This window comes from Lissotriton helveticus, chromosome 10 (assembly GCF_964261635.1).
Source record: "Lissotriton helveticus chromosome 10, aLisHel1.1, whole genome shotgun sequence".
NCBI lineage: Eukaryota > Metazoa > Chordata > Amphibia > Caudata > Salamandridae > Lissotriton > Lissotriton helveticus.
The window spans coordinates 1,201,308,457-1,201,331,645 of record NC_136071.1 but is presented as its reverse complement, the minus strand read 5'-3'; the positions used below and the strand labels follow the sequence as shown (position 1 = coordinate 1,201,331,645).

Sequence of the window (23,189 nt, the reverse complement as noted above, 5' to 3'; positions counted from 1 at the left end):
AAGAAGGCACCCAAAAGCCACAGCCCAGAGATGCCAACTTCCTTGACCCCCAGCCCTACCGGCTGTCTCCCGCTTTGACGGAACCTGCAACCCATCTTGCAACACAACCTCCAAAACTCCTGGGAGGACTTTTTCTTTCAATAAAGACTCCACTCTCCTGAGGACAGCGGACCTGTCCAATAAGCACCAAAATCAGAGAACTAACACAGGGAGAACCGACTAAGGTCGACGTGACTCCCTGCTGCACAAGAACTCCAAGAACTGCCACGGCTGAGGACTGACGCGACTGCCTGTGACCAAAGATCTACCAAAGACTGCAGTGGTAGTACCTGGCATGTGTGCCGTCGCGACTCTGCCCTTCCTACAGAACGCCTTCCAGCTGGATGACCTCGACGTCCTTGAGTGATCCTCTTGAGCCCCCAACCCAAGTTGTCCACAGCTCCGGGCTCAAGAGCCTGTACCCTCCTGCTAGTGGCCCTGCCTGTTGACTCGTAAAACTGCTGACCCAACTGTGATCTCTCCAAGTAGATCCAACGACAGAAAACCTCAACCTGAACTACAGCCATCGACCACCGGCGATCGTGATGGTAAATGTTCTGGCCGCCTGCTGAATCCTATCCCGCTCCTTACCTCCGCCGACCACAAGGGCCATGAACACTGCTGGTATTGACTACCTCAGCAAAGGTACCAAAATCTGCACCATACGGGTGCCCTAGGCCCCACGACCGACCCTGCAATCCGTGTGGGTATGACTACCCGTAGACTGGAACTGTAAGTTACGTTCACGCCTGATTCCCTTCTTAGGGATTTTGAACTATCTGAATATTGCACCGTTCACTTTACTTGAAATGTACTTACCTTCTTACAAAGACTTGGTCTTAAAAATAAAAATACAAACAAACTATAATTTTATAATATTGGTCTGGATTTCCCTTCTTGAGACCTGTGTCTATCATTGATCCTGTGGGTGCAACAAAAGTCCTGCACTCCTCTCTGCTAAGCCTAAGGCGGCTCGACCACACTACCACAAATAGAGCACTTTGGGTTTTACATTGAGCCCTGTACATTTATGTGGAACCCCTGGACTCTGTGCACGGTGTTACCACCCAGTGGGTACCATACACAGAGCCAGCCTCCTACACCAAGGTAGACCGATGATGCTGTGCACAGCCCCTTAATGCTAGAGCTCCGGGAGCCCCCTGAAGGTTGGCGCCCTGGACCTGGGACCAGGTCACCCATGCAAACAAGCCGGAAGTGATTAGAGCAAATAAAACCACATGACACGGGACATTCAGTGAAGGAGCTTTTGATTCAAGGTTTTGAAGCTCACACTCATTGAGAGAGAGTGTGCTTCAGGTTGTGAGACTCACTAATGTAGCGTGAGTCGTCTGCCTCAAGGAGTGAGACTTACATTCAATGAGTGAGGCTGTGCTCTTCGGTCTCATACTCACAGTGTGTGACTCTGTACTTTCAGTAAGTCTGTGAGTCTTAAAGTGGTTCCAAGTTGTAAGCTGACATTGAATGAGTGAGACTATGCTCCAAGGTGTGAGACTCACTTTCTAAGTCTGAGCCTGTCAAAGGTGTGAGACTTTCCTTTGGGACTAGGTCTGGTGGCTCAGTGGACTAATGCATCCACTGTAAGGGCCTGTGTTCGACCTCATGCTCAGAGGTTCAAATCAGAGCATGTCCACTCAGCCTTTCATTCTTATGAGATCGATAACATGAGTACCGTTGGGTAAAAATAAACATCTGTTATTCGGCACCAAGATTCGCTTCTGAGTGAACGTGAGCTTTAGAAATACATCTCATGTTATATCGTATTTCATGGTGGGAGCTACCCTACGTGTTCTGGGGCTGTATAATACATACGGTTCATTTTCCTTGTTTGCACTGGGCATACCTTTTAAAATGTCAGCCCTGCACAAACAAGGAACATTTGCCATATTAGGATGAATTTTCTGCCCTGGGATCAGCGCATTCATGTGAAAAACAGAGCGGCTGCTTTGAAGCGGGCCGTGTTTCCAGGACATCAGCATGTATTCGCCACCGCCTGCTGCACCGATGCCATGATTTCCAGGGGTTAACTTGTCAGAAGTCTCGGGCGCCAGACTTTTGAACATTGTCGATTTCCAAAAACGTTTGTCATTAATTCATAAAGGTGTGCTAACCTACCTCCTAACTTGGTAGGGTTGGCAACTGCGTGATGGTGAGGAGAGAGTCTAAAGTGCCCCCTCTGGTGGTCTGAGAGTGAACAGCAGCGGTGTGAACACTGAAGTCAGCAGCTGAGGAGACAGTCTGCTTCAGCGCCCTCTAGCGGCGTCAGAGGGGACAGACAAGTCTCAGAGGGCAGCAGCATCGGCCTACTCTTCTTAACCCACTGCATTTGGTGGCACCAGAGGCAAATGAACTCTCTAAAAGTCAGCAAGTGAGTAAATAGTCTCAAACTGCGCCCTCTGGTGGTAAGAGCAGCCGTGTGTACCCCCACACCCTGCTGCTGAGGAGATAGAGCCACTGTAGGCCTCTCTGGCACCCCCACACATGGCAGCAGTGCTACAGTCTCTCTGGGGGGCGGCAGCTGAGGAGACCTGGGGCATATTATCAGCAAATAGCGATATTTATCGCTAAGTAGGGTTAGGGGCAATTTTTTTATCGCCGCCCATCAAGGGATTTTATCGCTGAGATAATGTGCTATTAGCAACGTTTATCTCAAAAGCAATAAAATTCCAGGCAATAGTGGCAAATTCCGTGAATATCGCTGAGAATACAGCGATATTCATGCATTATCGCTAACAGGGTCTTAGCCATTATATCCAACTCCCATTGGATATAATGGCTAAGAACTGGTCAGAGCAGGTGTTAGTTTTTGGAGATATTCGCGCTTAGCACAAATATTTCCATCGCTACGCCTGTGTTGGTAATAGGCGATAGGTGTGTTAGCGACTGCTTTCAGTCGCTAACAGGTTGGGTACGCCCACTTTGCATGTCATTAGTGATAAATATCGCTGACATACAAAACGGGCCCCAAACCGCTTGCTATCGCCTACAAGCTGTCACTAACTGCTGTTAGCGACAGCTTACTAATAGAGCGAAATAATTATTGCCGCTTAGTGGCCGAAAACGGCCGCTAAAGCGGCGAAAATTGCCTATCGCCCGCCTTGATAATATGCCCCAGAGTTACTTCACTGCTCCTGGGGTTCACCAGTTAGCACTGGTGTGAGCACTCTGGGAGGAGCAGCTGAGGGAATAGTGGTGCTGCAGCGCCATCTACTGGTAACCAAGGTGACAGCACTGGAGCAGTCACTGAAGGAAGAAGCAGATGAGGAGAATGTATCACTTCAGCACTGTCGGAGGCAGCAGAAGTTCTATCTTTCAAAGGGACGCTGAACTCAAGCTTTGTTAGTCAACTCACCAGGACTCACAAGTATTCCCGTGACCAAAAGACATGCACCAACCAAGTGTGTACTGACTAAAGGATTGACAGAAGGGGCAGGGCTGGAATTAGGGCAGTGCAACCGGTGCATCCGCACCAGGCACTGACCTCTGGGGTAGCCGTTTTTGAAAATAATAGACATACCTTCCGGGTTTAAAATCACCCGCTGCAGAGCTTCCTGTGTGCCCAGCAGTTTTCAAGTAACATTAGAAAGGTCAGGATAACTAGGGGATCAAACGTTTCTCATGTGGCAGTTTTGACTACTCATAGAGTAGCGTAGAAGGGTAATGTGCCTTCTGCTAAAAACATGTACGATGCAAATCACAGAACTGTGGGGCATATTAGCAAGGCAGGCAAAATGAAATTATCGCTGCTTTTGCGGCCGTTTTTGGCCGCAAAGTGGCAAAAATGTAATCGCCCTATTAGCAAGCTGTTGCTAACATCAGTTAGCGACAGATTTTAGGCGATAGCGAGCGGTTGTCATGTCAGCGATATTTATCGCTAATGACATGCAAAGTGGGTGTACCCAACCTGTTAGCGACTGAAAACAGTCGCTAACATCGCTATCACCTATCAGCAAGGCAGGCTTAGCGATAAAAAAATGTGCGCTAAGCGCGAATATCGCTGAAAACTAACGCCTGCTCAGACCACTTCTTAACCTGTATATCCAATGGGAGTTGGATATTCAGGTTAAGACCCTATTGGCGTTAATGCCTGAATATCGCTGGATTTCCAGCGATATTCATGCATTTCGCTGCTATCGCCGGATATTTTATTGCATTGGAGATAAACGTTGCTAATAGCACGTTTTCTCTGCGATAAAATCTGGCGATGCGATACAAAAAATGTCGCTAAGCTTATTTAGCGATAAATATTGCTAGTTGTTGCTAATATGCCCCTGTGTTTTATGTTAATGGCTCAGTGGGTTACTGCTTTTGTCACAGAGATCCTTCTACTACTTGTAGTTCATAAGTTAGAACCTTAATATAGCACAGTGACGTATAACCTGTCATCTAAGAGCTGCATGCAAACTGCATGGTATGGGTTAGAACCTTATGTTGTTTCTCCCTTCTTTGATTAGCCTAATGTTCTAAAACAGTTTGTTTGGGTGAACCCCAAAGACGGCTGACTCAAGTTCCCCTTATAACTCCTTTCCAGACACAGATGTGATGTGGTGTTTATTCTTTGAAGTTTGTTGTGGGGGTGCCTCCTTTGAAGTACCCACTCCTCTGTCCTTTGCTTTGCCCAGAAAGCAGCCTGTCGCAGCAGGAGCGACTCCAACCAAGATCGCCCCACAGCACAGGCCATGGGAGTTGCTTGACGATCACTCCAAAATGTCAATCTCCCTGATATATCCCAAACAGAAGGCTACAAAGGCCCCAACTCTACTCTTTATGATCCCCCATCAGCCCCACTCCTTCCAGAGATGTGCTCAGACCCCCCTGAGAAAGGCAAACATGATGTAGGCCAAGGGTGAGTTATGCACACAGGAGTGGACTTTACATGAGTGGGCTAGTAAGGTCTACTCTAGTGACACAGGAACAGAGCCTTGTTCACACTACTGATCATCGTTAGTAAAACACGGTACGCTACCACCACCACGCTCGTGCTGCTTAACTCCTGGTAAGGGCTGCAGCCATTTACCACTGCAAGGGTAGCGCTTTGACCACCCTTCCTGGTCTAACAACACCACAGTCCGTGAGACAAGCCTAGGTCATGTCGCACACACATGATCCATGTTCATCCATGACAAAAAATGGGCATTATGGATCTCAATATTGTTGCGGCTGGGCACTCAGGATAGGCGTGTACGGCGGTCACCACCGGAGGGACGACTCCTTCCCAACCGTCTACTCCTTTGATCATAACTCGATTTTATTTCCATTCTTTTCTTTCCTGTCAATCTATCACATTATGAAAAGCATAAATTACAGATCTTTGCTATGAGCAATGGATCCAACCGCTGTTAGCCCGAAACCGATCCCGGGATGCTTGTTTCCAGTACAGGGAAGACATGGCTTGGCAGTTCGGGCTGGACTGTTCCCATGAGGCACAGGGTCAGACTGATTTGCATATGGCCATGTCTGAACTGGGGTGGCGGAGTGGGCTAAAGAATGATGATGGATTAAACCCAGATCAGTTGACTGGGGGTGAGTGCTTGCAATGTTCAACACTCCGTCCACCATCCCCTTTGGTTTTGCTCCAACCTCTAACAGACCCGATAGACAGTGACCTTGAGGAAGGAGGTGTGCTAAGACATATGCAGCTGTTCTCAGTAACAGCTGTTGGAGAGGGAGAGGGGAAACAAAGAATAGATTGTAACAGAGTCAGAGGTGAGACAGTCTCACAAAGGACAAGATGGCCACCTTCCAGAGGAGCACAGCATCAGTCAAGCGGGGTGAGATGGAGGGGAGTTTAGGTGAAGAGTAGTGAAAAGGACAGTGTCTGTGAAGTGAGCTGACACCAGCCCATGGAGCCTGTTGAGGGCAGGGTGAGAGTCAAGGGAAGAGGACAGCAGAAAGTGAACGAGGCAGTCCATAAGATTCTTTCTTCTGTCTCCAATGTTGTTCACCAGTGGGAAATTCTTAATTTCATGTCTTTTCTTGTGACAGGGAAACTTTCTATGGGAGATCTTGGTCCATCACAAATGATTTTGCCCGTGAAGACGTTGGGTTCTCCAGTGACGCCCTGGACTTACACACCGACGCCGCCAACATGCACGAGCCTTTCAGGTACTATTTGTTTTTTAATTTTTATAAACCATGAACTTGACTCAGGAAGCAAAGTGATACAGAGATGTCAACCAATCAACCAATCAATCAGGATTTATGAAGCTTGGCAACTCAAACAAGATGCAAGCAGGAGAAAGCATTCAGAGAGACGGGGAGGAAGCAGAGCGGCGCAGCACGGAAGAGCTGGGCCTGGGACCTGCTCAATGGGGTCTCCATTAAGTAGGTCCTGGGAGGAGGGAGGGCGCCGGGAGGAGGTTGGGGAGGTAGGCAGGAGGCAGAAAAATGGGTGACAGGGAGTAGCAGCAAATGAGGAAAAAACAAGGAGAAGCAGTGAAAAATGAGGGAAAGCAGGATAAAGCACTCAGAAAGACAGAGGCAAAGGAAGAAGAAAGTAGTAAAAAACAAGGAATAAGCAGCAGAAAGCACTCCTAACAAGCATTTACAATGCAATGGTCTCGCCTGTGTTAAAGTTATAGCTTTTGGCATTGCTCATGACATTATTTTTGTTTTTTAAACATATAAATAAATGGCATTGTCATTTACAATGCCAATAGCTTAATCTCTTGCAAATGCAAGACCTATTGCATTTGCACCCACACACACACACAGAGCTACACACACAGGCACATGCACCCACCCACACACAGAGCCACACACAGACCACACGCACCCACCTACACACACACACACACAGAGCCACACACACAGAGTCACACACACACAGAGCCACACACACACACAGAGCCATACACATACACAGAGACACACACACCCAGACAGAGCCACACACACACACACCCAGACAGAGCCACACACACACACACACAGACAGAGCCACACACACACAGAGACAGAGCCACACACACACACAGACAGAGCCACACACACACACAGACAGAGCCACACACACACACAGACAGAGCCATACACACACACACACAGACAGAGCCACGCACTCACACAGACAGAGCCACATACACACACACACACACAGACAGAGCCACACACACACACACACACACAGACAGAGCCACACACACACACAGACAGAGCCACACACACACAGACAGAGCCACACACACACACACACACAGACAGAGCCACATACAGACAGAGCCACACACACAGACAGAGCCACACACACACAAACAGAGACACACACACAGACAGAGCCACACAGAGCCCCAAACACACAGAGCCCCACACACACAGAGCCCAACACACAGAGCCCAACACAGACACACAGAGCCCAACACACACAGAGCCCAACACACACACACACACACACACACAGAGCCCAACACACACACACACACAGCCCAACACACACACACACACAGAGCCCAACACACACACACATACACACACACACAGAGCCACACACACACACACAGCCACATTCACACACACACAGAGCCACACGCACACACACACAGAGCCACACACACACAAGCACATACACAGCCACACACACACAGAGCCACACACACACACAGAGCCGCACACACTCACACAGAGCCACACACACACAGACAGAGCTACACACACACAGACAGAGCCACACACACAGAGCCACACACACAGAGCCACACACACAGAGCCACACACACACCTCACCCCGGGGAGTCTTCTTATTTACAAATGGGTTATTCGAGGCCCCCACCAACTCCCATAGCTCACCCGTTGCTTCCCTCAGTCTAGGTCAGCCACACGCCCATCTCTGCCCAGTAACGCCCCAGGGAGAAGAGGCAAAAACGATCACAAGCAGGGAACAGAGGCAAGAAAAAACGATCACAAGCAGGGAACAGAGGCAAGAAAAGCAAGCACAAGCAGGGAACAGAGTCAAGAAAAGAGAGCATAACCAGGGAACAGAGGCAAGAAAAGAGAGCACAACCTGGGAACAGAGGCAAGAAAACGATCACAACCAGGGAACAGAGGCAAGAAAAAACGAGCACAAGCAGGGAACAGAGGCAAGAAAAGCGAGCACAAGCAGGGAACAGAGGCAAGAAAAAACGATCACAAGCAGGGAACAGAAGCCAGAAAAAACGACCACAAGGAGGGAATAGAGGCAAGAAAAAACGATCACAAGCAGGGAACAGAGGCAAGAAATTCGAGCACAAGTAGGGAACAGAGGCAAGAAAAGTGAGCACAAGCAGGGAACAGAGGCAAGAAAATCGCGCACAAGCAGGGAACAGAGGCAAGAAAAGCGAAAAATACCAGCCGGCTTCCCGCTGCTGCTGCTACTCCTCTGCTGGTGCCTAGGCCCGCTGTGTGCCACGTTGGTGCTGGCGGTGCCCACCCTGGCTTGGCTGGCACTGGGTGGCAGGCACGGGATGAAGCACCCCATTGACCCCAGGGTCCGCGCGGTCTTAATCACGGGCTGTGACTCCGGCTTCGGGAGCCTGCTCGCATGCCGGCTGCGGCTCCTCCGGGTCCTCAGCACTCTCCCCTGGGGGGCATGAGGGGGACCCAAATCCTGGGGGCTCAGGGGAGACAACATGCTGCATGCTTTTCCGCAAATGGGGCACCTTCAAGGGCAGATGTTCCCTCCCCCGCATGTACCTTTCTGGAGGGCTCTCCACTCGCCCGATCCGTCCCGCCTCCACAGCCTCCCAGGGGATGGGGGGTCACTGCAGTGCCTCACAGCTCTCCAATCATCATGGCGGGCTGCTCAACCCTACCGCTGCGGTGGAACATCAGGTGGTAGGTCCCGTCAGGCGCTGGAAGCGGTGGTGTGCCCGCGCCGAGGTCTCCTCTTGGCTAATGGACCGATGCAGCCGAGAGGGCAGCAGCCGCCATCTTAGCTTGTTCTGCGGCCTCCCCAGCAGGATCTCCTCTCAGCTCTCAGGGGTGCTAACCAAGGACGAGCACAGATTCCCCGCCTGCTCCAACTTTGGCGGGTGGGCTCAGACGTGGAGCGGAGCATGCTCAGCAGCAGTGGCTGAGAGGCGGGCGGGAAACCAAGCAGCAGAGGTCCGTGGCGAAGCGAGCGCATGGACAGCGGCCACCTCAGGTAAAGCCTATGCGTGTGTGGAGGCAAAAGGGCCGTCACTAGAGGGCAGATACTTACCCTCGGTAGATGGCAGCAAAGCGAGCTCCGGCAGGAAAGCGGACCATGCCATGACACCACCATGTTTCTCAGAGGTCCAGCAGAAATGACTCGGAGAAACGCCCCTTCATTTTCCGACTGAGGGGCGTATTTTTCTTTCTCTCCTCTTCCCATTGGCTGGAATGTAAAATTCCTGCCAATGGGAAGAGGAGAGAAAGAACCTAAAAAACACACCCCGAATCCAAAAAAGACGGGGCTTAAATGGACAGTTGCCCCTCTTCTCCAATGGCTGGCCTCCGTTTAGGAAGCCAGCCAATGGAGAAGAGGGGCGTGTTTAAGCCCTAAACATAAAATCTCGCCAGCGAGACTGCGCAAGCGCAGCCTACACAGGCCAAGACCTAAAAACGGGACAAAGGAAGGAGAAAGCACTTGGTGAAATGGTGAAAGCAGAGCGGTGCAATAGCACAGAGAGAGCTGGGCCTGGGGCCTGCTCTATGGGGTCACACTGCGGCTCTATTAATTAGGTCCTGGGAGGGAAAGGGGAGCTGGAAGGCAGTGGAAAACAGCATCATTCGGGAGTGGCAAATAAAGAAAAAAACAAGGACAAGCAGTGAAAAACATGGGAAAACAGGAGAATGCATTCAGAAGAATGGGGGAGAAGGAGAATGCAGTAAAAAACTAGGCAACAGCAGAAAATTGACACAGGGAAGAAAAAAGCATTGAAAAATTAGGCAAAAGGAGGAGAAAGTACTCAGAAGAACAGGGGAAAAGATGGTAAAAGCAGTACAAAATGAGGCACAAGCAGAAGAAAGCACTCAGAAAAATGGGGAAAGGAAGGAGAAAGCAGTAAAAAACAAAGGACAAGCAGGGGAAAGCACTTAAAGTAATGGAGAGGAAGCAGAGAAGTGCAGCAGCACAGAGAGAGCGTTGGCTGCTTTCTCTCTTGCGACAGAAAGCATTCAGAATGTGTAAAGAAGCACAGGTTTAGATTGTGGTTAAATGTAAGCATGAAGTCTAAATGAAACTAAATGTAAGAAAGAGGATTAATATTTGGGGTGGGTGGTTGTCCACTTCAAGGAATATGAGACTAAGGGGCATATCAGCAATATAATAATAATAATAATCCACATTTGTAAAGCGCGAACAATCACCCGTAAGGGTCTGTAGGCGCTGGGGGCCGTCGGGAAGATTAAGCAAGCTATTGCCCTGAGTCACTGGTGCTGGGCTAACCTGCCGCCGGAGATCAAACCATGATCCCCAGATTCCAGAGTCAGTCGCCCTGGCCGTGGCGCCACACCTCTCCCAGCAAGGGCTTTATCTCCCCTTTTTTGGCTTTAAAAGCCAGAAAAGCGTAGATGAAAACATCGCCCCATCAGCAAGAGGGTGCTAACATGCATATTCGCATGTTAGCACCCTTTTGCACAACACCTACCCTTGCATCTCTAATGAGATGCAAAGTGGTCGTTCCTGACATACACTACATGTCAGGACATCAATAGCGCGGCTTTGCGCTATCAGCAAGGATGCCCTAAAATTTTAGCAGATGTTAGTTTACTGTTTTCTCCAAAAACTAACATCTGCTAAATTCTTGACTTAGCCACCCCTAACATAGGGGGTGGATTCTGCTGATACGACCACAGGGTTGTATCAGCAAGGTTATCGCCCTTTTGCAGGGCACATCGCTGGAAAACCAGCGATGTTCCCTGAAAAACGGCGATTTGCCCCACTATATCTGGAATTTTTATCGCCCAGGAGCAACGCGTTATTGATAACGCGCTACCAGGGCGATAAATTCCAGAGATAGACGGCGATGAATAACAAAGTGCTAAGCGTACTTTATGTTATTCATCGCTGTTCCTTGCTGATGTGCCCCTAACTTGTCAATCGTGGAGTCCAAAATCACTAAATTAACACAAGGTCACGCCCTGGGTTGCTAGGGCACAGATAAGACAGGCTTAACTGATGGCAAAGTGCACAGTATTTATACAGTACCATAAAGTAATAAATCAAGACAGCAAACATTTGAAATGTGAAACCAAAATATGAAATATAGAGTATCATTGAATATGCAAAATAACACTAAAAATAACAAAATTCAATAAACGGAATCAGAGATATGATTTGTTTTAATTTTATCTAAAAATCATGCCAACAAATATAAGTCATGGTACTTTCGTAATGAAAGTATGCGGAGTGATGGTATGCGGAAATAAAGTTGCGGAATAATGGGTGTTTACCCTCCCCCGGTAAGTACATTGGTGGCACGGCGGCCCACATCTCCAGCAACATACTCATATTTTTTCACCACCGATTTGAAAAATGAACAGGTCTCTCTCATTGATGGCCAGCACGACATACACTTTTAGACACACCTCCCGCCACAAGTTCTAGAATTGTGAACTTTAGAGCTGGGGAGCTACGTTCGAATCTCTGCATCAGCTCAACAACCTGTGATTCCAGGCAAATCGCGTTGTCTCCCCGTGCCTACCACAAATGAATGTGTTCTTCTGTAATGTAAATTGTGCTCATGCCATGTTGTCGAGTTTGCGCTATATAATATTGCAAGGAAAAATGAAGTAGGGAAACTCAAGTTCACACACTACTGAACGCGCACTCTTAAGTGCATCAGCAGTGAACTGTGAATCGGAGCATTTCACAGGCCTGCCACAGATAAGAAATGCTATCAAAACGAAATCCTACAAAACAATATTCTACTGGCCGGCAGCAATTCATACCCGGACAACGCTGCTAGTATAACTATGAAAGTCGACCTTGAATGACTACTGTAGCTGTTTTCTTACATATTACACTATATAATTTGTGCTTTCACATTTTCTCAGATCCAGCTACAGCTCTGCCAGTGAAATAGCTGCTGGAGGCTACTGACTGAAGAAACATGGCAACTTTAACTTTGTACATATTCCAGTGTTAAATATCAAGCCCTCTGCCTTGTGGGTAACAAGGAGAACTTGGGGATAAAATTTGAATATTTAGAAGAAGGTTTTTTCAAAAGGATTATTTTGACAAGTTTCACAGGGGTTTTTACGGCTGCAGTAGTCCGGCTACACATGGTAGGCCTGAATCCATATTTTACAGGCCAACCCTGTGGAATGCAAAAATAACAGTTGATGGACAGAATGCACAACAATGTGGAGAAGTGTGGCTCACTGGTTAGAGGAGGCAGACCTGGAAGCAGAGGTCGGCCCGCGACCAGGGTTCAATTCCCTGCTCGGCGGGGTCTTGAGTCCTAAAATGTCCATGGACTTGACAATTCTCGCTCCGGTGCCTACTCGATTCACGGGTTCACACTCTGCGACTCTGGGCAATAGCTTGCTTAATCTCCACAACGGCCCCTCGCGGCGGGATGCCTGGCTTTCACCTTGTGGATACCCTGCCGGAGTTATCTCACAGAGGAATACCAGGACGGGTTCCCTAAGCAAGCGCTTAGAAACCGCTTGGTGATTTGCGCTATATAAATTCCTGTACATTTACATTTACATTTACATGTCATACATTCACCCCAGTACAGAGATCTGGACCCACATCCATCGTTTTTTTGCACTACACACCACCCCAGTTCAGACATGGCCATATGCAAATCAGCCTTGACCCTGTGCCTCATGGGAACAGTCCAGCCTGAACTGCCAAGCCATGTCTTTTCTGGACAGGATTCAAGCATCCTAGGACCAGGTTCTGGCTATCAGCCTTCATCAGCCAGGATAGCTTGACTCCAGTGGTGTGGAGAGCATGGGACTCACGTCTGAGCATACCCATTCCACTCGGGGTGACAAATGCAAAAATATCAGTTGATGGACAGAATGCAGAACAATGTCATAATTTCACCCCAGTACAGAGATCTGGGCCTAAATCCATCCTTTTTTTGCACTCCACGCCACCCCAGTTCAGACATGGCCATATGCAAATCAGCCTTGACCCTGTGCCTCATGGGACCAGTCCAGCCCGAACTGCCAAGCCATGTCTTTCCTGGACCGGAATCAAGTTAGTGTTTGATTGGTTCAGATGCTCCGTGTTGGACTTGGCCTGTCCCCTGAAATGTTTTGCTTTTGCCCCCCTAATTTAGGATGTCTCCCCCATGGGAATAAACCTGTATAGGCCATGTGTGGTGTGAGACACCTTGTTAAATTGTAATGCTATGTAATGGTGTGGGCACTTGTAAATTTCCCCCATTTTAGAAATGCACCTGACTGAAATGTTCTGTGTTCGAAATGGATGCCATGGCCATGGGTTTTGCCACTGGACTGCCATAGGTCAGCGGTCTAGTTATTATTACCCAGCCACCCCTAGCTTTTGGAGGGAAAGCCTGGCACCCAGGGTGCTCAACTCCTCCCCTTGAGCCAGTTTAGGCCAGCTTTGCCAACATTCTAGAAGGTTCTGGCACTGCCTGGGAGGAGGGTATAAGTAAGGGGGATGTGCCACCAGAGAGTCAGTCAGCGCTGCGACAAGGAAGAGAGGGGACCTGCTGCGAGGTGCTACCGCCACATGGGCCTGTGAGCTGGGCCCTGCACCCCTAACCCCCCCCCCCCTCTGCTGTCCCCCGGGCCCCTGATAAAGGGAGGGCCCCTTCCCAGGACACTGATGCTGTTTGGACCTGGAACTGCGCTAGCGCAGTGTGACAGAAGCCCCAGGAGGTGAGGAGTGTGCCCCTGGGCTGCCTGGAGGAACTGTTGCCCCTTGTGAGGTACTGCCTATCAAGTGCTGCAGAGGGAGTGTGCCCCTGAGGAGCTGTTCTGGGACTGTCCGCCCCCCTTGGAAAGTGTGGCCCCTGTGGAAGCGCTGGACTGGGAGGAGCTGCCCGGGGAGGATTGTGCCCCGAAGAACTGTGTCTCGCTGACCTGCCTCAGATAATCTGCCCATGGACTGCCTACGAAGCGCTGTGGGGAGAGAAGCGCTGGGGCTGGTGTGGCCCCCGAGGTGCTGGTGGCCCTGAGAGCTGTGTGGGCCGAGGGAGGGGCGGCGCGCTGTGAATAGCGCCGTTTACTGAGGAGCCTACCCTCGTTTTGGTGCACTGTCCGCCATATAAATAATTAATTGAAAGGGAGTGTTGGACTTTGGCCCTTAGGGCAGGTTCACCCCTAGACTTTTTGCTTGAAATGGTGACCTGGAGATGGTGATTTTTGGATTCTGCGCACTTTCACTGTGTCCCAGTGGAAAGTGCGTGCGCACTCTGAGTGCATGTGCTGAGCTAGGCCTGCCCGCCCATAGGAATGCATGGGGAATGTATGTGTCCCTGGTAGTTCCTGATGCGTGGGGTGTACAGGCTTGAGTCTGGTATGTGTGAACTCGTGTGAGTGAATGCTGCGCAACGGTGTATGCAGCATGTATGTGTCTAGTAGCGAAGCGCCATTTCTAGACATGGCTGTACGTGTGCTGTGAGGGTGCTGGCGTGTGATTGGCTGGAGCTGGCTGGCATGCCAGGCTCCAGGAAGTCTGGATGGGTCTGCCCGGTGGTGAGTGGGAGATCAGCATGAGTGATGTGTGGGAGGAGTGTACCTGTGTCCTGGATGGGCTGGGTTTTCCCCACACAATGCTGGCTCCGCCCCCCTGTGGTGTGTCTAATGACCCAAGCCCTGCCAGTGAATAGAGAGGGTGGTTGAGGTAAACAGAGTACTCAAGAACCAGCTGCGACTGGTTCCGCCCCCACTCTGTACCCTCAGACAAAGGAAGGCACTGTATAAAAATGGGGCTGTGTCCCCACTGAAGGGGTTCTTTTCCAGGATCCTGAGGGGGCTGTTGCTGCTGTCGCTGGGCCAGAGGACCGCCACTTGGACTGTCTCCCTGCCTGGAGACCCAGTGTGCTGGCTCTGGGCCCAGCCTTGCCCCCTGCCTGCCTACAAGGACTTTGGGGCCTGAACTTTGCCTCTAGCGCTTGGAAGCGCTTCCTTGTGGCCCTTAGCGCTTGAGAGCGCTTTCTCTTACCCCTGAAGCGTTGGAAGCGCTTTATTTGCGGCCCTAGCGCTTAGAAGCGCTTTGCTCATCAGCTGAGCGCTGGGAGCGCTGTCGTTGTCCTTCCGCGGCTGCCCACGCCGCTTTTGCTGATTGTGGAGTCCCCTGGCAGGTGCCCACCCTGCCCGGGACATTGCCGCTGTTTTTGATTTATAATTTACTACGAGGGAGGCCACCCCTCGGTAAATTCATCCCCCGCCTGCCTGCCTAAGAAGCGAGCCGCCGCGCTGCCCGCGGCGACCCGGAAGCACTGGGCCGGCTGACCAATTGCAGCGCGGCCCGAGACAGGCAACCCGGAAGTCCCGCCCCTTGCAGCAGAGAAGCTGCCGGCCGGGTCCCCGAGGCTCCCCGAGTGGAGAGGGGAGCCCCGGGACGAGAGAGAAGGAGCAGAGCCTGCCACGTCTGGTTGAGGCCCCGGGACGAGAGGAGAGGAGCCCCGCCCGTGGCCCAGCTGCAGCGCCAGACAGCCGGTGAGTGGGAAAGAAGCCGGCAGTGGTTCCCGCCCCCCGCAGCACCAGTGAAGTCCCGGTGAGTGCGGGGGCGGGTTCTCTTTGTTATCTCGAGCGGCCCCGTTGGTAGAGGGCCGCTCCGACGTGCACCCCAAGCCCCCCCAGGGTTGAGGAGTCCCGAGGCTTCAGGCGCTATTTGTTTTCCGAGCCCAGAGAGGCTCAAGGGGGCCTGCTGGTTTGGTGAGTGTGGCCAGAAGCGAAGGGAGGGGCGCCTGGACACGTTGTCGGTGTCCGCCCCCCCCCCTCCCTGCCCCCTCAGCAGCGCGACCTCGCGCCCTTGTGTTTAGAGCCCGAGAGGCTCTTAGGGGGCATTTGTTTGTTGGCGCCACGACGCTCCAGGCGCTAATTGTGGAGGAGCCCAGAGAGGCTCCTGGGGGCCATTTGTTCTTTGAGCCAGAGAGGCTCTGAGGGTGCCATTCCCCCGTGAGGGACCCCAACAGCCCAGTGAGGCTGCACCTTTTTGGTTGAAGAGCCCCGAGAGGCTCAGAGGGGACATTTTCTTGCTTTAAGAGCCCAGAGAGGCTCTGAGAGGGCCATTCGTTTTGTGAGCCCAGAGAGGCTCTGCAGTGCCACAGTGGTGGTTCTTGAGCCAGAGAGGCTCCAACGTTGCCCTAACTTTCCCTGCACCAGTTGCCCAGCACTTTGTGGGCAACTGCTACGTTTAGGCCCCCCCTGACATTGGACACAGGGCGTCCTAGCCCCAGAGAGGCCAGTTGGCCTAGGGACAGTCACAGGTGGTGACTTACGTGAGTTTGGCGCAATTGTTATTGTTTTTGCACCTCTGAATGTATTGTTTATGCGTCATGTGCCTTTACACCTCTGAATGAATGTTATGCATTGCATCATGTGTTTTCCTCTTACACCCCTACAGGTATTGTGATACATAGGTGGTTGTTTTCTCCCTAGTACAGGTGGTGCTAGTGAGATCCTGTTACCAGTAGTTACTGGTTGTGTGCTATTCTGTGCTATATTCTATGTTCTAAGTGCTATTTCTGAAAGTGCTACTTCTGATTCCTGACAGTGGTCCAGGTGGCCCTGTCTTGTACATATCCCTTGTAAATTCTGCCCGTGCCTCTGGCACATTGTAAAGTGTGTGTTTTATCTAATGTGTTTTGGTGTAATACAAAGGCTAGTTTTATATAACCTTGTGTGGAGTTTCCTTTGTGGTGGGCCTTTGGTTGTTGTTGCTGGGGTGCGTGCGCAAATACTTAACCTACATCGCCTCCAAGTTTAGCCTTGCTGCTCGCGCCACGTTACCTAGAGGGTGAGTAGGGGTTATCTTGGCGTGTAACTCCCTTGCCCTGACTTGGGTGTGGTGGTCTCTGACTGACTTTGGCGAAAGCCCTGGCCAGCCGGGGATCCCACTTCCAACATTGGCGGCAAGCGGCGGGATAAGGATTTGTGTTTGCGTTGTACCTTAGTAGTAACTGGCCATACCACAAAACTCTGCATTTAGATGACCACATTTTTAGGGGATTGTATTGTTTTGGAAGTTTCATTATTTTCTTCTCCTGAAGAGTGTCATTGGATTGTGTTCAGTACATTTGTCCCCCGCCCTGCTTCCAGAGTTTGGTACCTGTGTCGCTTTTGGTCAGGTTGAGAAGTCAGGGGTGGTAGAAACTGCCTTACCGATCCGAGGGCGGGGTGTGTGTGGATGAATGGTGTGTTTTCCTGGACGCATGAGTATGAGTTCTCTTTGATAAGGAGATTGTTGAAATTTTGGAATTGTGTCCTCTTACTTCAGATTGTTCAGTCCCCTGTGTTGCACGTGTCTGTGAGCATCTTGCCAAGATGGAGTCTGCTTTTAATGTCTGGGGTCTGTTTTTGCATGAACTGAGAGAGTTTTGCGAAGAGAGAGACATTGCAGTGAATGAGTCAGACACCCAGTCCCAACTTAGGGGTAACCTGATCCAATGGCAGAAGGATGACTGGGAGCGTGAGCGCAGTGAGGAAAGGGCCCGGGCTTCACACCAGGAGGGTGGTGGGTCTGTGGGGAGCCCTGAAGATTCAGAAGAGGAGGAAGAAAATGATAGCACAGGGACGCCAGCAGATAGTGAGGACCCCATAGATAGGGAGTCCCTTGCTGGGTCCAGCATAGGAGGCAGCGCCTCATCCCTTTCCCTGTCCCCAGAGGAGCTGGAAGATAGGAGGAGAGAAAGGGAGCACCAGCTGGCTTTAGAAAAGCTCAGGTTGGAGCATGCCCAGGCTATGGCACAGCTGGGCATTAGAAAGCAACAGCTGGAGACCGAGAGGGTCTTAGCGCAGGAAAGGATAGAGGAGGCTGAGAGGGCCGCCACCAGAGGCAAAGTAGCTCTGGAGGGTAGACTATCCCCTGCGCGCAGTGTTGAGTGTCTGGATCCCCCAGGGAGGGTTGAGTCCAGTGGTGGCAGCTATTTAGATTCCAGTGTAGGAAATCCCAGTCCCAGTTCCCCCAGTCTGGTACCTGTTTCCCAAGAGGAGGAGTATAGGTTGAAATTCAGGGGCAGTAGGAAGCTGCCTCACCAGTCGTGGGAGAAGTTTGAGGATGAATGTTGTGGAGCACTGTGGGCTTGGGTAGAGGTTCACACTGACTCTGATTTTGAAGTCTTGTTTGATCTTATAGTCAAAGAGCAGGTGCTCAGTGGTTGTTCGCCAGAGTTGCGCCAACACCTGTTGCAAGTTGGATTTACTGATACAGAGTTACTGGCAAGGGAAGCCGACCGCTGGGAAAGGGCCAGAGGTTCTCTAGGGTCATTGGTGAGTGACTCCAAAAGTAGTGGTTCAGGGATCTTCCAGCCCAGCGTGGTGGAAGAGGCTCAGTGTAGCCCAGCTAGGTCCCAGTATAGTGAGAAGGGTGTAGGGGCTGACTGCCTGGCTCAGTGGAGCAGGAGTCAGTGGGTGGCTGAGAGCCCCCAGAGGCCCGAAGCCCTGTCTCAGAACCTGGGTGGTTTCTTGAGGGAACACCAGGTTGGGGACCTAGGCTGTCCTGTTAGCCCATTTGAGGAAGATCTCCTAGTGAGTAGAGGACCTGGAGTGTCTGTAACCAGAGCTCCTGTGGTTCTAGAGTCTGGCGGTACCGCTCCGGTAGGGAGGGTACAGGAGTCCAGAGTGAGGAGTGATTGGGGGAGTTCCCCAGTGGAAGGACCAGTGGGTCAGGGACTACCCAGTTGGGCTAGGTTCCCGTGTAGTGACCATGGTAACAACACTTCTGGTCTGGGGGATCGTCACGCACTGTCAGGTGGACAGAGGGCGGGAGATCTGCGCCAGACAGACAGTCACGCAACAGATGTGACATTTGTTAGCCTCAGGGGGATTGCGAGTGAATCCCCAGAAGTCCTGGAGTGCCAGGCAATTGTTCCACCGAAGGTTTTAGACCAGAGGTTGGAAGGCCAGGTTCAGGATCAGCCTGACCTGAAGGGTAGGACGACTGTAACCCGTGTCCTGACCGGTTCTTCTTCCAGAGGAACTTCTCCAGGTGGGAGAGGGCAGACCTCTGGAAGGGGGTGCAGAGGGTGGGAGAGCCCACCTCTGACCCCGGTGCAACCTGAGTGGATAAGTCCTGGGTTGGAATGGCGTTCTAGGGGTACCCCTCGCAGAGGGAGGAGGAACCCTAGGAGAAGAGGTAGGGGGAGGAGAGCCTTCCCCGAGACTCCTGGTCCGCCTGAGGTTGTAGGCCCTCGGCTGGAGTACCAGTGGCAGTCTAGTCCTGTCTTGCAGACAGGAAGAGTGGAAAATGGCTCCTATGTGCCAGGGGTTACTACCCCCCGCTCTGCGAATTGGCATGGACCCGTGGCACCTGGGTGGCCCAGGGCCTGGTCCTGGCCGCGGACAACTTGGGAGTACCAGTGGGGTAGCCCAGTTGGTCCAGACAGTGTGTTGAGAAGGAATCCCATGGGTTCACCGTGGCATAGAACAGGAGGGTGTCCCTGCAGTTGCGGGCCCGCGTCCGTGTTCTATCGCCCCAAGCAGGGAAGTCCATCACGGTGGTGATTGGTCTCCCCTGCGTTTTGGCTGGAAGGGGGTTATGTTGGACTTTGGCCCTTAGGGCAGGTTCACCCCTAGACTTTTTGCTTGAAATGGTGACCTGGAGATGGTGATTTTTGGATTCTGCGCACTTTCACTGTGTCCCAGTGGAAAGTGCGTGCGCACTCTGAGTGCATGTGCTGAGCTAGGCCTGCCCGCCCATAGGAATGCATGGGGAATGTATGTGTCCCTGGTAGTTCCTGATGCGTGGGGTGTACAGGCTTGAGTCTGGTATGTGTGAACTCGTGTGAGTGAATGCTGCGCAACGGTGTATGCAGCATGTATGTGTCTAGTAGCGAAGCGCCATTTCTAGACATGGCTGTACGTGTGCTGTGAGGGTGCTGGCGTGTGATTGGCTGGAGCTGGCTGGCATGCCAGGCTCCAGGAAGTCTGGATGGGTCTGCCCGGTGGTGAGTGGGAGATCAGCATGAGTGATGTGTGGGAGGAGTGTACCTGTGTCCTGGATGGGCTGGGTTTTCCCCACACAATGCTGGCTCCGCCCCCCTGTGGTGTGTCTAATGACCCAAGCCCTGCCAGTGAATAGAGAGGGTGGTTGAGGTAAACAGAGTACTCAAGAACCAGCTGCGACTGGTTCCGCCCCCACTCTGCACCCTCAGACAAAGGAAGGCACTGTATAAAAATGGGGCTGTGTCCCCACTGAAGGGGTTCTTTTCCAGGATCCTGAGGGGGCTGTTGCTGCTGTCGCTGGGCCAGAGGACCGCCACTTGGACTGTCTCCCTGCCTGGAGACCCAGTGTGCTGGCTCTGGGCCCAGCCTTGCCCCCTGCCTGCCTACAAGGACTTTGGGGCCTGAACTTTGCCTCTAGCGCTTGGAAGCGCTTCCTTGTGGCCCTTAGCGATTGAGAGCGCTTTCTCTTACCCCTGAAGCGTTGGAAGCGCTTTATTTGCGGCCCTAGCGCTTAGAAGCGCTTTGCTCATCAGCTGAGCGCTGGGAGCGCTGTCGTTGTCCTTCCGCGGCTGCCCACGCCGCTTTTGCTGATTGTGGAGTCCCCTGGCAGGTGCCCACCCTGCCCGGGACATTGCCGCTGTTTTTGATTTATAATTTACTACGAGGGAGGCCACCCCTCGGTAAATTCATCCCCCGCCTGCCTGCCTAAGAAGCGAGCCGCCGCGCTGCCCGCGGCGACCCGGAAGCACTGGGCCGGCTGACCAATTGCAGCGCGGCCCGAGACAGGCAACCCGGAAGTCCCGCCCCTTGCAGCAGAGAAGCTGCCGGCCGGGTCCCCGAGGCTCCCCGAGTGGAGAGGGGAGCCCCGGGACGAGAGAGAAGGAGCAGAGCCTGCCACGTCTGGTTGAGGCCCCGGGACGAGAGGAGAGGAGCCCCGCCCGTGGCCCAGCTGCAGCGCCAGACAGCCGGTGAGTGGGAAAGAAGCCGGCAGTGGTTCCCGCCCCCCCGCAGCACCAGTGAAGTCCCGGTGAGTGCGGGGGCGGGTTCTCTTTGTTATCTCGAGCGGCCCCGTTGGTAGAGGGCCGCTCCGACGTGCACCCCAAGCCCCCCCAGGGTTGAGGAGTCCCGAGGCTTCAGGCGCTATTTGTTTTCCGAGCCCAGAGAGGCTCAAGGGGGCCTGCTGGTTTGGTGAGTGTGGCCAGAAGCGAAGGGAGGGGCGCCTGGACACGTTGTCGGTGTCCGCCCCCCCCCCCCTCCCTGCCCCCTCAGCAGCGCGACCTCGCGCCCTTGTGTTTAGAGCCCGAGAGGCTCTTAGGGGGCATTTGTTTGTTGGCGCCACGACGCTCCAGGCGCTAATTGTGGAGGAGCCCAGAGAGGCTCCTGGGGGCCATTTGTTCTTTGAGCCAGAGAGGCTCTGAGGGTGCCATTCCCCCGTGAGGGACCCCAACAGCCCAGTGAGGCTGCACCTTTTTGGTTGAAGAGCCCCGAGAGGCTCAGAGGGGACATTTTCTTGCTTTAAGAGCCCAGAGAGGCTCTGAGAGGGCCATTCGTTTTGTGAGCCCAGAGAGGCTCTGCAGTGCCACAGTGGTGGTTCTTGAGCCAGAGAGGCTCCAACGTTGCCCTAACTTTCCCTGCACCAGTTGCCCAGCACTTTGTGGGCAACTGCTACGTTTAGGCCCCCCCTGACATTGGACACAGGGCGTCCTAGCCCCAGAGAGGCCAGTTGGCCTAGGGACAGTCACAGGTGGTGACTTACGTGAGTTTGGCGCAATTGTTATTGTTTTTGCACCTCTGAATGTATTGTTTATGCGTCATGTGCCTTTACACCTCTGAATGAATGTTATGCATTGCATCATGTGTTTTCCTCTTACACCCCTACAGGTATTGTGATACATAGGTGGTTGTTTTCTCCCTAGTACAGGTGGTGCTAGTGAGATCCTGTTACCAGTAGTTACTGGTTGTGTGCTATTCTGTGCTATATTCTATGTTCTAAGTGCTATTTCTGAAAGTGCTACTTCTGATTCCTGACAGTGGTCCAGGTGGCCCTGTCTTGTACATATCCCTTGTAAATTCTGCCCGTGCCTCTGGCACATTGTAAAGTGTGTGTTTTATCTAATGTGTTTTGGTGTAATACAAAGGCTAGTTTTATATAACCTTGTGTGGAGTTTCCTTTGTGGTGGGCCTTTGGTTGTTGTTGCTGGGGTGCGTGCGCAAATACTTAACCTACATCGCCTCCAAGTTTAGCCTTGCTGCTCGCGCCACGTTACCTAGAGGGTGAGTAGGGGTTATCTTGGCGTGTAACTCCCTTGCCCTGACTTGGGTGTGGTGGTCTCTGACTGACTTTGGCGAAAGCCCTGGCCAGCCGGGGATCCCACTTCCAACAGGGAGCCTACCCCTTACTGCCGCCGAGGAGTGTTGGCGCTGCCTTGCGCCGGTGGTAAATTGTTGAAAATCACCGCCGCGGCCCGGCGCAGTCGTGCCCACATGACTTTTTCCTTTAACTCTTTTCGTTTATCTGCCAATTCATCCTCGCAATACTTAGCATACTTTAGGACCTCATCAATTGGTTTAGACTGCCAGCAGATTTTATTGTCTTTGATCCACTGCGAAATCTCAGGTCTTAATCCTAGCACAAATCTATAAATGAAGTGGGTCATGTCTTTCATCTCAATGTTGTCCAGACCACTGTACGTCTTGAACACCTGTAACAATCGTTCATAATAGGAGTGCACAGTTTCATCTCTATTGTGGGTAGTTCTCTCTATTCGGGTCTGTTGGAAATGGGATCCCTGGCTGGCCAGGGCTTTCGCCAAAGTCAGTCAGAGACCACCACACCCAAGTCAGGGCAAGGGAGTTACACGCCAAGATAACCCCTACTCACCCTCTAGGTAACGTGGCGCGAGCAGCAAGGCTAAACTTGGAGGCGATGTAAGTTAAGTATTTGCGCATGCACCCCAGCAACAACAACCAAAGGCCCACCACAAAGGAAACTCCACACAAGGTTCTATAAAAATAGCCTTTGTATTACACCAAAACACATTAGATAAAACACACTTTACAATGTGCCAGAGGCACGGGCAGAATTTACAAGGGAT

General features: G+C 52.0%; 1 protein-coding gene across 1 annotated transcript in view; it reads left to right on the top strand.

The window, feature by feature from the left end:
• Nucleotides 1–23,189, top strand: part of LOC144785687 (trimethyllysine dioxygenase, mitochondrial-like) — a 135,438-nt gene that overhangs the window by 65,137 nt on the left and 47,112 nt on the right. The window contains exon 4 of the mRNA XM_078664481.1: nucleotides 6,043–6,162. Coding sequence (XP_078520607.1) covers nucleotides 6,043–6,162 — 120 coding nt within the window. The remainder of the gene's footprint in view (nucleotides 1–6,042; nucleotides 6,163–23,189) is intronic.